Raw genomic sequence first — 19383 nt, 5'->3', positions numbered from 1 at the left:
CAGAGTGCTATGAAATAAAGTGGCCAGAGCCTCCACTGTCATGGTGATCTTGATGTGTGTATGTATAAATACACACACACACACACGTATAGACACACATACGAACCCCAGCAACTTCCCCTACGCCGTGTAATTTCATGATCTAAACTAATGCCCTTTCAGATGTGTCCAAATCCAGTTCATTCCATTAGATTTCCAAAGGAATGACAATATGTGGTAATAATGATAATAAAAGCTAACATTTACATCACAGGCAGTGTAGCCTTGTGCATAAAAGGCTGAGCTCAGCATCAGAAGGAATTTTAAGTCCCACTTATACTGTCAGTATAACGCCAGATAGATTATTTAACCTTTCATTGGCCCCAGGCAAATTTCCAAGACTATAAATTGTAGAGCAATTTCATTAATAGAGGGATTTTCCTCCCTACAACTCAGGTCTGGCCAAGTTTAAAAAACAACAACAAGAACAAATATATTTCTTTAGAGCTTTGTGGTGTTTATATGTGTGTGTGTGTGTGTATATATATANCAAAGGAATGACAATATGTGGTAATAATGATAATAAAAGCTAACATTTACATCACAGGCAGTGTAGCCTTGTGCATAAAAGGCTGAGCTCAGCATCAGAAGGAATTTTAAGTCCCACTTATACTGTCAGTATAACGCCAGATAGATTATTTAACCTTTCATTGGCCCCAGGCAAATTTCCAAGACTATAAATTGTAGAGCAATTTCATTAATAGAGGGATTTTCCTCCCTACAACTCAGGTCTGGCCAAGTTTAAAAAACAACAACAAGAACAAATATATTTCTTTAGAGCTTTGTGGTGTTTATATGTGTGTGTGTGTATATATATATATATATATATATATATATATATATATATATAGAGAGAGAGAGAGAGAGAGAGAGAGAGAGAGAGAGAGAGAGAAGAAGGGAGGTAGAGAGACATATGATCTCATGCAGCCTCATCTCAGTCCTTGTTGCAATAAAGCAATCATTCTATTCCTCTCTGATAAGTTTGCTCTCCTGTTCTCCACAATAGTTATTTTAAATCTTTTCATTTCTCCTCAATTCTCCCACAACACCCCCTCCCCTCAACCTCTTGGCTGAAGACCTCAACACATATTCTTCACTGAAAAAATTGAAGCTACTCACCTAGAACTCCATCTAGTCTCCTTCTCTTCATTTTGCATCAGTCAGTCATTTCCCCTACTATCTCTTCCTTTGCTCCAATCCCTAATGAAGAGGTAGCCTTTCTCTTTGCCAAAGCTGACCCCCTTGATCCCATCCCCTCTCCATCTTCTCTAGCAGATTTTTTATTATCCCAACTCTCACTCATCTTCGATCTCTTTCAATCTATTGGCCATTTTCCCTACTGCCTACAAATGCATTCTTTTCTTCCTCATCCTTTAAGAAAAAACCTTCACTAGATTATACCATAACAGCTTGCTATTGTTTTTAATACTTCCTCCCATTCTCAAGTAGATATTTTTAAAAAGCCATTTATACTGGGGGCTTCTATTCCCACTCTTCTTGCTTGATTTTAAAACTTCCACATTCTGACTTCCAGCCTCATCATTCAACATGAAACAGCTTTCCCCAAAGTTGCCAGTATTTTCTTAATTGCCAAATCTCATGTCCTTTTCCCACTCCTCATTCTTTTCGACTGACATTTGAAAAGGTCAATCACCCTCCTCTCCTGGATACTTTCTCCTTTTTGAGTTTTGGTGATATGATTCTTCTGGTTATTCTTCTGTGTCTTCTATTCTGACTATCCTTTCTCAGTCTCTTTTGCTGGTTTTTTATCAAGCTTCTAGTCACTCATCATGTGTTCCCTCCAAGGCTCTAGCCTAGACCTTTTTCCCCACCTCTATTCACTCCATTCTCTTTCATTTAGCCATAGCATCAGCTCCCATAGGTTCACTTGCTACCTCTATTCACATATCAATCTATCTAGCTCTAATGACTCTCCTAAGATACAGTTCTGTATCACTAATTGACTTTTGGACATCTCAAACTGATTGTCCTCATAGGCATGTAAAACTCAACCTGTCCAAAACAGAACTCTTTATTTTCCCCAAAAACTCTACTTCCCTTGCTGAACTTTCTTATGGGCACCATCATCTTCCCAATTACCCAAATTCATAGCTATATTATCTTCCTAGACTCCTCCCTCCAGTTATGTACTGATTAATGTTTAACAGTAGACTCTCTGAAAATATATTTAATCTGCAATATCAATATTTTTTATCCCTTACTTTCTGCCTTCATGTCAATTCTAAGACAGAAAAGCAACATGAGCTAGGAAATTGGAATTAAGTGAGTTGACAAGGATCACACAATTAGGAAGTCTCTAAAGTCAGATTTGAATCCAGGTCCTCCCTAATCTAAACCTAGTACTCTACCCACTGTATTACCTAGCTACTCCTCCCCATTGCCCAAGTCTAGGCAATCAATAAAACAATTAAAAATCTATGCCCAATTTGTAGCATTTGCCAATTTCTTAGGTGTCAAGTGCTCACACTACAAATTTAACAATGGGCTCTCTCAAATATTCCAATATATTTCTGCCTCCTTTTCACTTATCCCATATATCCAATCCATTATCAAATCCTATTATTTCCAACTTTACAACTTCTCTTCCATATATATCTCTTTCTCTCTACTGACATCATCATCAAGACAAGTCAGGTTTTCATCACCAATATCTTGGATTCTTGAGGCAGCCTTCTATTGGGGTCTCCCTGTCTAAAGTCTCATCACACTCTGACCCATCTTCCACTCAGGTATCATCTTCCCAAAGTACAGATCTGACTGGGTCACCCATTATTCAGTAAACTCTAATGCCTCCCACTTAGCTCTAAAATTAGTTGTAAAGTCCTCAGTTCAGAACCTGAAAATCTTCATATTCAGCTACTATAGTATGTTTACATATACTTCTGAACATTTTAGTCCTCTCTGAACACTTTTATTCATTTATTTCAGTCATGTCCAACTCTTTGTGATCCCATTAGAGATTTTCTTGGCAAAGTGGTCTGCCATCACCTTCTCCAATTCATTTAATAGATGAGAAACTGAGGCAGAGTTAATTGACTTGCTTAGGGTCACAAAGCTGGTCTGAGAGTGGATTTGAACTCAGGAATGTGAATCTTCCTGACTCCAGGCTCAGCACTATGAAGATGGGATTAACTCTCCCCTGCCCATTTTTAGATTTAATCACCAGAAGCATATACACCCCACTTATCCTTAAGTGGGGGAGGTCTATGACCCACATGTGTGAAAATGGGTGACAAATCAGAATTGACTGACTGCCCCGTGGGCAGTCCTAAGCAAAGCTTTATCTATAATCGGACTATCTAAAGTGAAAGGAACGAACAGGAAATGACAAAAGGAACAGTCTTTAGGGCAGCTGGGTAGCTCAGTGGAGTGAGAGCCAGGCCTAGAGACAGGAGGTCCTAGGTTCAAACCCGGCCTCAGCCACTTCCCAGCTGTGTGACCCTGGGCAAGTCTCTTGACCCCCATTGCCCACCCTTACCACTCTTCCACCTATGAGACAATACACCGAAGTACAAGGGTTTAAAAAAAAAAAAAGGAACAGTCTTTAAAAGTGGCAAGAACTTCCTGTGAGGAGGTCTTTGGCTTTCAACATGACCCTGGAGTAGTTCCTACTTAGGATCTCGGACTGCTTTTCTATTTTCCCTTAGAACTACTATAAGGGTGAGTGAAAAAAGCTTGTTCTGGAGGTGCTAGCCTCTGGAGAGGCCCCTCCTCTTGGAGGAGGCTTTGTGGCTAAAACCCTTGTTTAATTTACCTCTGGGTCCCCTTTGCTGGGGCCTTTTAAGCCCTGCCTGGTTCAGATCAGCCAGAATGTAAGGGGTAAAATACTAAAGGGTTGGACCAAATTTATAAGAGTATGGTCACCAGGAATTATGACTCAATTCCAAATGACTTTTTATGTTAGTTTATTTACAAAGGGAGAAAGAGTGAAAGTAAGAAAATCAGAGAGAGTAGATATTTACTGCTTTTATAGAAAGAACACTGGTGACCTGGAGAGTGTTGCAGGCTTGAGATCATTCCTAGGTAGGAATCAGTAGAAGAAACTAAGGATGGTTGAACTTGAGAAGGAAAGGAAAGGCACATTCTAGCTATCTGCATGTCTGAAGGTCTCTTACATGGAAAGATTACATTTATTCTGCTTGGCTCTGGAGGTGAAAACAAGGAAAGATGCCTGGAGTTGAAGAGAGGCAAATTTGAGCTTGATTAAGGGAAAATTCTTAACAATTAAAACTATACAGAAGTGGAATGAGTCCCCCAGGGAGTCTTTCAGAAAAGCTTTATGATCACATCACAGATATGCCATATAAAAAAGGATTCTTATTTGGGCACCAGTTGGACTAGATGGTATATATGAGATTCCATCCAGCTCTGAAAGTCTTTGACTTAGGAAAGTAAGGAAATATGTTCTTGCTAGTGGTTATGAAGATCTCTATTAGATTGTAAGTTCCCTGAGGGTAAGAGACTGTCTTTTGCTTCTTTTTATATCCCTAACACTTAGTACATGTGCCTGTTGTGAGGAGGATTATTTAGTTATTAGTTAGGAGACCTAACAGGAAGGGCTGGAAAATTCCAAATGGAATGGGGAAGGAGGAAGTGGCTTTGCTCTCTGAGATGGACTCCAGGTGGTTGGGACAAGCTTTAACTGACCCTGGGAGACCTCAGAGCTAGCTGTACCCTGATTCCCTGGGATCCTGGAGAGTTGTGAAAGTTGACAGCAGAAGACATCAACCCTGCAATGCAACACTGAGTAGGGAAGTGTCCTGTGATCTGGTGGACAGCTTGCAGACTTCACTCCCTACCTGGCTACTTTGGAGCATCAGCTGTGGAGGAGTTGGTTCCTGGCATCCTGAAAGCATCTCTGGAATAGTTGTGAGACCCCAAGTACAAGCCCTCTTCCTCAGGTCCTTAGCCAAGCTGTCAAAACCTGGCAGAAGCCAGGTTGGCTAGGGATCTTACCCCTTTTGACTCCACTCCTGGGTTGTTAGTCATAGTTTAACCTAACCCCCTTTCCAATCCCCTGTGTGGTTTTAGTAATTTAAAGTCCTCATTGTGTGTATGTAATAATCTGAATTTATTCCAGCCTGGGTGAGGCTGAGTGACAGTTGGTCAGGCTTAACTGCCATTTCAGTCAATGGTCATTCCCTTATAGTTAAACCTGGTTCTCTGGCTTGTAAAGTCTTTCCCATTGTCCCTTCCTGTCTCCTATCCACCCCATAGAGCCCACATTTAATATTTAAGTCCCTTCCCTGGTTTTCCTCATAATATGCCTGACACATGGTACATACTTAACAAATTATTATTGAATTGAAATAATATCTAGGTGACATAATGGATTCTGGAGTCAAGAGGATCTGAGTTCAAATGTGACCTCAGAGACTTACTAGCTATATGACCCTAGACAAGTCACTTACCTTTGTTTGCCTCAGTTCCTCATCTATAAAATGAGCTGGAGAAGGAAATGAAAAACTATTCTGCTATCTGTGCCAAGAAAATCCCAAATGGAGTCATGAAGAGGAGGACATGATTGAAATAACTGAACAACACAAATATTTGTAAAGTGTTTAGCTCAGTGCCTGGCTCCTAGCAGATAGGATATAAATGCAAGTTATTTTATTTTTAATAAATATATATTAATATTTATGTTCAAATATTTATTATAATAGCAATATTTTCATTATATGCTATATAATATGAATATTGTATCAGTGTTTGTATAAAATATTTAATAAATATTGCTTATTTTTATTTTTTTATTATTATGTGGTGAGAAGAAAAAATCCTAACACACATGCATATATGTTTATTATTTATAGGGGTGAGCAAACTGGTGACATGTGTATGTTTAATTTTGTTTTGTTTTGTTTTCAAATTCTTTTTTTAAGATGTTTTCCAGAGAAAGAATTGATAAATAGAAATAAGCAAGCCTTAGTTTTATATATATATAGTCAAAGGATACCTCCTTTAATGGGGAAGGTGAGAAGGGGGAAAGGGAGTTAACTAAGTATCTTAATGTTTTAAATGTTACATATAAGTAAATTTTTTTTTAATTTATAGTTTTTTAAATCAATATATAGCCCATAGAAATCAGTCTCTATTTCAGTTTGGCACCAATGCATTTGGTATGGGAGTATGCTGGAAGGGGAGACAGGTCTCTAGACCCCACCCTATCTTTATATGTTTCATTTTGGGCTGAAATGGACTAGCAAGCTCAAATTTTTGTTAAGTGTAAAAGACCTTGTTCTAATAATTGGTTTCCTTTCTCTTTACCTTGCTTGGCACATTTATGTATTAAAAATGGAAACAATTAGCACATGGAGATTCCCAAGGATTCATATTAAAATATATCTACTTTTCTGAAAAAATAAAATTAAATATGTTTTTAAGAAGCCTCTTATTTTTACATCACAGCCATTTCCAGAGAGAGCCTCTCACCCCTAAATCCCAGTATTGAAGTCTTAACAAAAATCAGTTAAACTAAGACAGACAATACAATGACTTGGTCTTACAGAGACAGCCAAACCATTTGGGCCTCTCACTTCTCACTCTCTGAAAAGAAGGAAGGATGTTTCATGACTTGTGTTGGTCATTACACTTATTACCAGTTGACTACATTCAAATAATCTTTTAATTTGCCTTATTGTCATCATTGTGGATCACTTCATATAAGTTTTTCCATATTTCTGTGAATTCCTTATATTCACTTCTTCTGAGGATTGTGTGTTTATTTCCAAGGATGATTTCAGTAGCAATGATATCTTAGCCAAATCCACAGTGTTAAATGGCTACATGTTCTACTGGGTGTAATGGGAACAGAGACCAAAAGACTCCATCTCTGTCCCTTCCCTTTCCCTGGGTTTCTAAGTGCTTCCAAGAGCCTTATTGAAATCTTGCAGTTAATTTGCAGGGCCCAGATGATCAGGTGCTAGATGCCACAAATAGGGAAAGGGTAAGAAATGTAACTAAATCACATTTCCAGTTATTTTGCTAGTCCAAACTATAATTCCCAGGTAAAAAAGCACCTCTGTTCTTGGATACCTGAAATAGAGGTCCATGTCTCCTTATATGAATATCTTTTTCTTTTTTTTCCCTTAAATCTGTTAGCTTCTGTCCTACTATTAGTTCTAAGACAGGATTGTGGCGAGGACTAGGCAATCAGGATTAAGAGACTTGCCCAGGATGACACAGCTAGAAAGTTTCTGAGGTCAGATTTGAGCCCAGGTCCTGTTGATGCCAGGCCTGGCGCTCTATCCACTGTGTCACATATTTGTCCCTCTGAATATCTTTTTCAAAATAATTCCTTAAGATAACAATCCCAGCTCTGCCACTAACTGAGCAGCCATATAACTTTAGATAAATTATTTGCAGTTATGTGATCTTTATAGAAGCACATTGGAAAATGTATTATCTTTTTATTAATTTGCTTTTCGTCACTTCATTCTCTAGACGTTTTCAGTTTTCAAAAAGATGTTCTTTATCAATTGATGCTTATTTTTCAAAGGGAAGTCCTAGAGGTCAGTCATATGACAAACATCAGATTTAGAGTCAGAGGACCTAGTTAATAAAGGATATGCTGAATACAACTTGTGTAATATTATTTTTCAGTCATTTCATTCATGTCTAAAATTCTTTGTGACCCCACATAAGGTTTTCTTGGCAAAGATAATGGACTGGTTTACCATTTCCTTCTTCAGCTCATTTTACACATGAGGAAATTGAGGCAAACAAGGTTAAGTGACTAGCTCAGGGTTCCATAGCTAGTGAGTAACTGAGGCCAGATCTGAGCTCTAGACCCTGACTCTAAACCCAGGACTCTGTCCCTGTGCCTAGCTTCCCAATGTAATATAGGGCAAGTAGTTAAAATCTTCTGGTTCTGCTTAAAGCTATCTATTTAATAATTATCTATTTAACAATCTATTATCTATTTAATAATATTTAATCATCTGTTTAAAAAAGAGAGGTAGAAGAGATGGGACTTACACTAGATTACTTCCCTTTTCATTCTAAATTCTATGATCCAATATAGTAATGCTTTCTCTCTATGAATAGTAAATAAGCCACATTGAATGATTTGTTTCTCTTTTTTTAATATTACATTAATATAGGTATAGTTTGCTTAGGATCCTAAAATCATTGACTGAGAGCTAAATGAGAACTAAGAGGGCATCTAGTCCAACCCTCTCAATTTTGTAAATGAGTGTAAAAGTGGAATTATAGGGGAGGGCTGTAGTGGAACCCCAAGAAGCAGGAGCTTTCTTTTTTACGTGAAGAAAATGAGGCCAAGAAAGACTAGGATAAGGTCATTTAGGGAGGTAAATGGCAGAGGTGGGATTTGAGCCCAGGTCATTTGAGCATAAAACCAATGTACTTTCCACTGACATAGAATAGATCTGGATTAAAATAATATCTAGAAGAATCACAGTAATATAGTACAGTCAGTCACAGGGAGGTGGTAAGTTGACAACTCTTATAACCAAAGGCAACCACCAAATCTCTCTCTAATATGGGCATGTGTTCTATTTCAGTTTGAATTCTGCCGTGAATGTAAAGAAGAATACCATGAAGGAGAATGCAACACCCTCTTTGAAGCCTCAGGAGCAGCAGCCCAGGTACAGAATAAATGAATAAACATATGAAGAAATTAAAAGGCATTTATCAAGGACTTAGTTTGTACAAGGCAACGAGTATACAAAAAGAAGCAAGCAACATAGCCCATGCCCTTAAGTATCTTACATTCTTAAAAGAAAATATATATAAATATAGAGGAATGGTAGCCAGATAAGAATGTTTGGGATACTAAAAGTCACAGGGATGGTGACTGGAGTCAGAGGATGATTGATTAACATGTTGTTTTCAGAAATGATTATGTTCATTTGATTATTGTTCTCAGAACATAGACTTGTTATCTTACATTGGTATTTCACAAGCAGTCTTTGAGAGCTTGGGTAAGAGTGGTAGGGACATTTAAAAGAAATCATGGATATTGGAGCTGCCTGGTTCAAAATAATTGTTTGATGGTGGGTAAGGCCAAGCAAAAACTCCTTGAATAACAGCATACCTCTGGTCTTCTCTATCTCTATAATCCTCTTCATGAATCCCTTCTCAATGAAATTTTGGCAAGAAGCTACAGAACTAAAGCCAGCTATTTTGTGTTCTAGTGGTACAAGACAACCTACAGAATGTTGTTTGTTTGGGGAGGGAGGGGCATAGGGAATGGGAATATGGGACACCAGGAGATGGGACAGAAATCTGTAGAGAGGAAAGGATTGGTGGGAGAGGGAGAGGGGATGAAAGGAAGACCCACTGCATTAAAGTAATTTAAACTCTACAGTTTCCTAAAAAAAAAAAATCTTTTCCTTAGGCTCAAAGGCAAAAATTAGACATGCTTGCATTACCGTGAAAGTCTGGAAAATGGCTGAAAACTCAAGAAATTCAAAAATTACAGGAAGCTTACACTTCTTGTTGGTTTATTAAACAAAAGCCTTTTCTATATATAAAGGTTAACATAGATTTCTTTTTTCACTATTACTACAGTCAATTAAATGAAAGACTCAAAAATAGAAAGCCATTCCTTTCCTAGTTTTTACAGGGATTCAAATTGGAAATTTTATTTAAACAAGTATTGAGTAGTTTCAGTAAGCAAAAAAAACAAAACTGGGCTAAGTGCCCAATTATATTTCCTATTCTGTACAATGTATGCAAAAGCCTTCTTTTTACCTTGATTAATGCCCTTAGATAATGAAAGTGCTGATTGAAATTCATTATGAAATGTAAAACTTATGGAACTAAAAATACATTTTTATTTCCCAATTAAATTTAATTATGGCCAAAGATTTTTCTTAGGCAATCTCAACTTGATATAAGAAATAGGGGTTCAGATTCAGAGTCAGAGGGCCTAAGTTTAAATCTTAACTCTACTATTTAACTGTGACCTTAAGCAAGTTTTTAAAACTTTCTTAGGCCTCAAGTTCTTCATCTGTAAAATGAGAGGACTGATGTGGTTGTAGCCACACCACCCCGGCTCTCCAAGACTAGTAACACCTATTTCTCTCTTAACCTAAATAGGAAGAGGAGAAATTTTCCCCAAGGTTCATACTAAGAAAGCAGGCCACCAATCTATCAGAAGCAGCTTTGCAAATAACCACTCACAAGCTCATGACTTCCACAGAAAGGGTCAAGAAAGTTCACTGCTAAGAACCCCTTCCTGTGGCTTTCTGTGAAATGAAATATCTCAAGTCCTGGGAATTTCTGATTCATCAGCTTCCCTTCCAATGTCTGGTGCATGAAATCATTCAGGACTTTAAAAGACATTTGTGCCCTCAAAGTGCTGCTGTTAGTGTTTGCAAGAGACTTTTCACGACAAATGGGGCATATTCATGCCAAAAATTTCTGGCTAGCATGCCACATACACGAAGGGCATAGTTAAACTCCCTCTGCTGGAAAGCGCTTGTCATCTTAAAAACAGAAGGGAAAAAAGTCTCTTCTTTTTTGTAATTGGTAGCTCTGAGTGTCAAATTCCACCTCTCTCCTCTTCCTCCTCCCCTCCTCATAAGATCAAAAAAATACCTAAATGATTGCAAGAAGGAAAAAAAAAAAAAGGTCTGACCATTCTGGGAAATGATTTGGACTCATTCAAAAAAAGTGATTCAATTATTCACAGTTTGACCCAGCAATACCACTCTTCAGCATTGGCTCCCAAGGAGGTCAAAGACAAAAGGGAAGGTCTTTATGCAGGCTGCCCTCAAAGTCTTAGTGCAGTTGAAAGGTCCTTTTTACACACTGTTTCCAAAGCCTTTGTGCAGTTTTAAGCAAGCTTATAACTTAGGTGGCATATGAATGTAATGGGATAGTTTTGCACTATAAGAAATGGCACATAAAAGGAATAAAGAGACACAGGAAGAGATGTGTGACTGAATGCAAAGTCTGAAAAAATGACTCCCATTTGTATACTCTGTGTAATAATATGAAGGAAAACACTAAGAGACATCAGAATTCAGATTAATAGACTATGAGACAGCAGTGATCAAGGAAACCACAGGAAATATTTAGGTTGCAAAAAATTCACAGGCATGAATTAAGCACAGAAAACATCTCAAATAGTCCATTACACTCATTATACTTCCCTTGGAAGGCAAAGGTGACACTGTGGGATTGTCAACAAATATTTCACATTCACCTCAAATCTACACTGCTCGAGCAATTCGGGCGATTCATACCTCCTGGCCAGCTGGGCTCCAGGATGCTAGTGGTAGTGAGGGTCTTCTCTTCCAAGAAGCATGCTTTGTAAGAAATTAGCTCCCATAGGTAGCTTGCACCTGATTCAAGACTTAGAAATCTCTTACATTAATGAGGCAGCCAGCAAGGTTGGAAATGACCATTTCTCAAGATCTCTAGTCACTAATCTATAATCAGGGAAGGAAACTAAATGACAGAAGGTTGGTTGCCAAGGATTCAACTCACTAGTCCGCCATTGCTGCTGGAGGAGGGGAATGGGGAGAGAGAAGAAAATCTCCCCCTAGTCACACACACCTTTCTAAAAGTCCACAGGAGAAAAAGAAGAGACTCCAAAATGGAGTAAAGTTTTCATAGCTCTTCTTATAGAACAAACGACTTCCTCCCCAACAATTTGTTCCCATCAAGAGGCTCAATTATTAGTCATCTTCAGACAAACACCTCAATCACTGAGAAGTTCTCAAGTATTACTTTGGCACCTCAACCAAGAACCAAAAGGTGGCAGGTACCCCATGCCATCCAGAAAATCACAGGTTCCCCTGATGATTAGAGCCTTGTTACCAGCAGGCAGATGATCCAACTTTGTCCCCTGTGCTTGATGTAGAAACAGAAAGTTACATAAAGTATGTCATGGCTGTTAGGTTGATTTCTCTTCTTTAAGTGTTTTGGGGTTTGTTTTTTATTTTACAAGGGAGGGTTCTTTTGGAAAGTTGAGGTTTGGAGTAGTTATTGGAAAATAACAATGACATCAAAATCATAAAGACATTTTATAAAATAGGGAATAACATTAAAACTAGAATCGAGGATCCACTTTATGTTGTGTGAGAAGTTTTGAATATAAATATGAGGACATACAACATTATTATGATGAAAAATTTCAGTAAATAGATTTCAGTACTTCATTGTTATCACAGTTATAAATAAATATTATTTGTACACCAAATTATTGTAAATTATTTATAAATTAAATGAGATCAAATGAAATAATATTTGTAAAGCACTTAGCACAGTGTCTAGGACATAGAAGGTCCTATATAAATGCTTATTCCCATCCCATTCCCTTCCTTATTACCTATTTTATTTTGTTTTTTATTTTCATTTCCAAATTCTCCTTTCACTCCCTTTGCTGATCCATTGAGAAGGCAAGAAATACAGTACCCATTATATATGTGTGTGTGTATATATATATATATATGTGTGTATATATATATATATATATACACGAAGCCATGCAAGGGGAAAAAAGAATCAAAAAACTTCCCTAATAATTTTTAAAACAAGTAAATTTATTAAGAGCTCCCTCCCTTCCCCCTCTGCAAAGATGGGGCTGTACCAAACTATCTAGACAAGCCCTTCTATCAGCAATTCTATGATTCTAAGTGTATGTGTAAAAGGATGAAAAACCAGAGCATAATTCATGAACTTTCTCGTTTCTCTTCCCTGCAAGGATTTAGCCTTTGAAATGACTAAACTAATGCCTTTGTAGTTATTCTTTGGCTTTATATAAACCACTAAGAAATGGTCATGGAGACTTCCAGAAATTTATTTGTATTTGAGCCCTTTTAGGAATTGCTTTTTGATAAAGAAATTGCCCTTTGGACAGCCTTTTAGGGAATATGTTTATCTAATACTAACATAACTGAAATATTTTCAGTGTATCTGGGCCTGTCCATCATCTTGGTTGACAAGAAATCATGAAGTGTGAGACCAAATTATCATTTTCATAGCTACTTCTATTCATTTCATTTTTGCTCAGGGATAGAAACATGATTTTATTGAATAGTAATTGGAAACATACCCCTTACTTATAATCCTATGGGTGCTGCCTGTGGGTTCTTTAGTCCAGACTTTGATGCCTCATACTCCATTATTCATGATAGTCCAGATTTACATGACTATATGAAAATCTAATAAGTCGATTACCTTTTACTAAGTACCTCCTTTGAGTCAGGCACTGTGCAAGGTGTTAAAGATACAAAGAAAAACAAAAAAAATAGTCCTTGATCTCCAAGAGTTCGCAAGGAGAAAACATGCATACAACTATGTGCAAGTAAGAAACAAACAGGATAAAGTGGGAGACATCCCAGAGGAGGTTGTTGTTTAGTCGTTTCTGACTCTTCATGACCCAATTTGGGATTTTTCTTGGCGAAGATTTATGACTGATTTGCCATTTCCTTCCCTGACTCATTTTGCAAAAGCAGAAACTAAGGTAAACAAAGCTAAGTCCCTGGACTTGCTGCTAGAAAGTGCCCAAGACTGGAGTTGAGTAAAATTTTCCTGACTCCAATCCCTGAGCTCTATCCACTGAACCACCCTATTTCCCTTAGCATTTATAACAAATACTTGTTAACGAATTAATTGATTAAAGTAATATTGATCAGATAATGTGATAATAGCTCACATTTATATAGAACTTTTCAGTTTTACAAAGTGTTTTCCTCATTATAACCCAGTTGTTCCTCTTAGGGGTACATTCATTCCAAATAGGGAAACTGAGGATTAAAGAGGTTAAGGCCCTTGCCTAGGGTCACTTAGCCAGTGAACTAGCATTTAAGTGTTTCTTTTCTATGTGCATACAAAGTAAGATAAAAAAGCAAAACAGTCTTTTCCCTTAAGAAGCTCTCATTCTAATAAAGAAGTCCCTTGAAACAATTATATACATTCACGACATATACATTGCAAATAGAAGATAATCTCAGTATTTGTAGCAATGATGTTAACAGCCTCCAAAGAAATTGAAAATTAATCTAGTTCTTGAAACTCTGGTCTTTCTCATCCCAAACCTATACTCTTTCCACTAAGTAGGAAGGTAGATAACAAGCATTTATTAAATCCTGTCTATCTACTAAGCATTGTGTTAAGTACTAGGGATACAAATACAAATAAAAAAAGATAGTGTCTGCCTTCAAAGATCCTAAGGGGAAGAAGACAATATACAAAATGGAGCCTAAAAGGAGTGGACTGGAGAGGGTGAAGGTATCCACTTGCCAGGAAAGGGATAGTAGAAAGTCAGACACACAAGGAGGAGGGTTGACCAGCTCCTCACCAAAAGAGATAACCCAGGGTAAGAAGGACCCAGGTCCAAGAGAATTTCTAGGCTGAGACTGCCTCCTGGTTGGTGCTTAAGTCCAGAAAGTCAATAGTACAAGCCTCAACAGTGTAGGTGCTAGAGTTGTTTAAAGAAGGGAGAGATGATTTCAACCTGGCTTAGTCAATTAAGGAAGGTTTGCTAGAGAGGGAAAGAGCCCTTCCAACCCCACAAGTTCTCCTCTGCCAAGGTATTCTGGCTTTGTGTTCGTGGAGTCAATATCTAATTCTGGCTGAACAATCCAAGATACTAGAACCTAGACTGGTTGATTGTCTCCTGGGGGAAAAGGAAAGTCGTTTGCCTCTTTTTTCCTGTCATTCCCTCTCAAGGTGGCCCTCTGTGGTTAATTTGCCATCGTCCCATATTTCAACCAATAGCAATTCCTGAGGAGAGAAAGGGAAAAAGCAAAAAGTCAGTTTTATCAAACTAATTAGAAGACCTACTTCAGTTTGGAAAGAGGACCAAGGATTTGGCATGTTTTATATTCCCTGTAAGTCACCTCTGGGTGGGTGACCTCTGTAGTCGTGGGGTCATATCCTCAATCAACTGAGCTCTTTAAAGGAAAGATATTATAGAAGTCTGGCAAATAAATAAAGAATAAGAGCCTCCCATGGGCCTCAGAGCCTTGCCTATGTCCCCTTCTGTTCTGAAACTCTCATACTAACAAAGCGCCATCATATACCCTCTTCCTCTTTTTCCTTTCAATTCTATCCACTTGCAAGACTTTTTTTTTTCCTTTTAGTAATCTCTGACTACTCTCCACTCCTTCTCCCTTTTAACTCTGATCTGTTTCAATTCTTTGATATCACAGAGCCCAGGCTGGGAAGCCTCATTTCTCCTGGGACCCAATCAGCTTTTCACATCACTTAGGCTATTTGACCAAAAGCTTAATGCACTTTGTGATTAATGCTGTAATTTTTTAAAAGCAAACGGAGAAATTGGCTTAAAATGGGCTTAAAAAAATTGGACAAGCTTTAAGTTGAAACTGTGCAAGGAGTTTGGGAATTCAGTGACAGAAGATCAATCCATCACAGGCTAATAAGAGTCCAATTCCATGTGGTTTCACTTGCTCCAGCCATCGAGTTTTCATCCCCACAGTCTGATTCCCTCCATGAATTCCCTCTTGTGGTTTTTCCTAATAAGTAAACACTTGCTCTTGCAGTACCAAATAAAATTGATTCATTCCCCCAGAAGACCCAAGAACAAGGTATGCCTCTCCCAATTTAATAGATTGGCAAATTGATACTAAGCCCCATATACATAATGGTTAAAGGAATCATAATCATTGCCTTTGGCAATCCATTTATTTAAGAAACACTTAGTGGATATCCATCATGTACACAGCACTGTGCTAGGTGCTAGGGATATAAATACAGGTAACAACAGACACCTCCCTCCTGAAGGGCTTATAGTCTAATTGGAGAGGGTCACAGAGGTTATGGAAATAAATAGCTCTGAAATAAAAGAGATATTAAGAAAAGTGGGAAAAAATACTTAGTAAAGTACTTATGGAAATCTGAACTTGAAGAAATCTATTTCCCATTAGGTGAATTAGGGAAGATTTCTGGTGGTGCTGATGTTGGTGATTCAGCCTTGATAAGAAGGACATCGTCTAATGGAAGTGATAGAGGGCAGAAAGGTAGCTCAGTGGGAGAGATGGGAGATGTTCAAATGTGACACTTCCTAGCTGCGTGACCCTGGGCAAGTCACTTAACCCCCATTGCCTAGCCCTTACCACTCTTCTGTCTTAAAACCAGCATATGGTATTGATGCTAAGATGGAAGGTAAAGTTTTTTTTAATAAGTAAATAAATAAATGGAAGTGAAAATGTCATCTTTTCCAGATATAAAAGATAGCATGGGCAGAGGCATAGAGAAGGAAGAAGGTAGAAAGAAAACAGAAGTCATTCAGTAGGCTAGAATTAGATTAGACCAGGCTAAAGAAGTAAGTGAGAAGAGGCACTTTGCAAACTATAAAGTGCTATATCAATGTAAACTATAATAATAATAATGCTATTAGCAAGTAGTAGTAGCAGGAGCATCAATAGTAGTGATAGTAACAGTGGTTAACAGTGGTATTACTAAGAAGTAGCAGCAACAGTGGTAGTAATAGTAGTAGTTGGAGCAGTGGTATTTGAGATTAGATTGTAGAATCCTTGAATTCCAGAATTAGTATTTTATACAGGTATCCCTTCCACATCACAAATTTCCTCGTGGTGGTTTTAATATATTGTGGGTCAACAGAAGAAAGCAAATAGTAATTTCAGGAGTTTTGCCAAAGCCACAAACAATACCCAAAGGCCAGCAGATGACACAGAAAAAAAGTTTAGAAACTCAGAAATGTATACTGTACCCAAAATGTATAATACAGTACTATAAATACTCTGTTAAACAAAAAGAAAAAATTCAGACTTCTCTAGTATGATGAGGGGAGCCAAAAAATTTTATGTGGATTTTCTAGATCACAAAGCTACTGTATCCCTAACCACCACATTGTGGAAGGGATAACTGTACTTTGTTTACTAGGTTTTGAGGACCTGCCACATTTTTTCTTAATTTTTAGAATAAGATTAGCATACTCGTAGTAGTACATTAGTATAGTATTCAGATAGTGATCATGAAATTTAGAGCTGGGAGGAATCTCAGAAGCCATCTCATCCAACCCCCAAGTTTTTCATATGAAGAAACTGAGGGCCAAAGAGGCACTCTACTGGCTGTTGAATATACCGACATAAAAATCAAACAATCCTTTCTCTCAAGGAATTTGCCTTCTATTTAGGGAGCCCATGTGTACATGTACAAGTTTACACAAAATATAGGAAAAGGATAATAGCTTGGTTGGCTGCCTGGTTCAATTGGGAAGGTTTAGAGTTGTTTTATTTTTAGGATAAGAATATTAAAGTCTGTCTTTAGGGTAAAGGAAAAGGATAGTAGAGAGCAGGAGATTAAATATTTATGAGAGGGGAGATGGCAAATGGAATCATATCATGAAGAGAGAAGAGGGGCTAGCCATTGATGGCGAAAGGAGGAGGACCACCCCATCCTCAAGTACCTGAAGGAAAGAAGGGATAAGTAAGGACCTTAAGAGATTTGGAGGAGAAGATGAGAAGAGATAATTAGGAAAATATGTTGATAATTTTGGAAAGATGCAGTTCCTCTGAAAAAAGATATGGAAGGGAAATGATCTGAGTTTTAATGAATGACTAAAAGCTCCCTATGGGTCAACATGTTGTGTGATGTGGTGCCCAAAAAAGTTAGTACAGTCACAGGTCACATTTAGGAGGGGTATAACTGTCTAGGGCTTAAGGAAGTCATATATTTAGGTAGATGAGTCCCTTATCAGATCATATCCGTTTTCAGTTCTGAGTACCATATTTTAGGAAGGACATTAAAAAGCTAGAAAATATCAAGAGGAAAATAACCCAAATGGTGAAAGATGTCAAAGTCATTATGTATTATACTTTTAGATATGTTCAATGTGGAATTTTGTTTTAACTATATATATTTGTTATACACAGTGTTTGGTTTTGTTTTTCAGTGGGGGCCTGAGAAGGAGGTAGGAAAGAAAAAATGAATGCATTAAAAATAAGTGGTATTACTATTATATTTATTTCCTAAAATGAATAGAAAAAAAAGGAAAATAACTTATATGTTCTAAAATATCTGGAGCAGCCCTCATTGTGGTGGCAAAGAACTGCAATTTGAAGGGATGCCCATCAAATGGGCAATAGTTAAGCCAGTTGTGGCATATGCTTATAACAGATTGTGCTGTAAGAATGAGCAAGTTAATTTTTTTTAAAACAAAGAAAGACCTACATGAAATTATGAGGAGTGAAATGAGCAGAACCAGGAGAACCTTATATACAACAACAGAAATATTGTTTGAACAATGGTCTGTATAAGTCCACATCCTGAGAAAGAACTGATAAATAGAAACAAGCAAGACATAGTTTTATATATACATTTATCTTTTTTGTCAAATGATACCTTCTCTGGTGCAAGGAGGGCAGGAAAGGCAAGAGATACCTGGTCATCTTAATTTAACAAACAAACTAATTAAATAAAAATATATTTTATGATCATAGAATACAAGAATTAATTTAATAAATTTGAACACACATTAGGAATCTCTTCTCTAGCTTACTATGTGATAGGCAAAGCAAAGAGAATTTCAAGTGTTTTAAAGAAATGGTATGTAGAAGATGAATTAGACTTGTTCCCTTAGTCCCAGAGAGCAGATCTAGAAATAACAGGCAAAAATTATGATGAAATAATTTTAGGTTTGATGTAGCAAAAGAAATTCCTAACAAAGCCATCTAGGAATGGAATGGGCTGCCTCATGGGAGAGAGGGTTTTCAGGTGGGTGCTAAGCAGCCACTCTTCTGCTATACTGTACCAGACAGTTCTTATTTATGTAAGGGAGGAACAAAACAGCCTCTGAGGAGGCTCCTTCCATTACTGAGTGTCCCTGATTCTAAGAAATATAGCATCTCTTTTTATTAAATCCAATACAATTTCCAAAAAGGACAGCCTTTAAATGAAGTTTGGACAGTTATCTAAAAGGTGAATGATGATGAGATGGATTCAACTTTAGAAGTTAGTGAAGCAGCCTAGACTTACTGATTTAGGAGTGCGGGACCCTTAATTCTGAGTGTACACAAGCATTTAAGCAACAAATACTAATTAAGTGCCTCCCAGGTGCTAGACAATAAACCAGATTCTAGGAATACAAAGACAAATATATACACATGCAAATACAAATCACAAACACTATATATAACGTGGGTATGCATATATAAGTAAATAGACCATATATATAAATAGGATAAAGTGTGTACTTTATATAAAGACAGACAGACAAATGAAAGAGAGAGAGAGAGATGAAAGAGAGAGATAATAGATTAGAGAGGGGGAAAGAGGGAGAAAGAGAGAAGAGAGGAGAGGAGAGGAGAGAAGAAATGACAGATTATTGAGGAGGAAGAGAGAGAGAGAGAGAGAGAGAGAGAG

The 19383-nt window shown here is 37.5% G+C and overlaps 1 protein-coding gene across 1 annotated transcript in view; it reads left to right on the top strand.

Annotated features, from left to right (window-relative positions):
* Nucleotides 1-19383, top strand: part of PRKN (parkin RBR E3 ubiquitin protein ligase) — a 1541099-nt gene that overhangs the window by 1494009 nt on the left and 27707 nt on the right. Inside the window, exon 11 of the mRNA XM_044675477.1 lies at nucleotides 8583-8666. Within this exon, the coding sequence (XP_044531412.1) occupies nucleotides 8583-8666 (84 nt within the window). The remainder of the gene's footprint in view (nucleotides 1-8582; nucleotides 8667-19383) is intronic.

Source organism: Gracilinanus agilis, chromosome 4 (assembly GCF_016433145.1).
Source record: "Gracilinanus agilis isolate LMUSP501 chromosome 4, AgileGrace, whole genome shotgun sequence".
NCBI lineage: Eukaryota > Metazoa > Chordata > Mammalia > Didelphimorphia > Didelphidae > Gracilinanus > Gracilinanus agilis.
The sequence above is the reverse complement of the archived record's forward strand: the minus strand, read 5'-3'. Positions and strand labels throughout refer to the sequence as shown.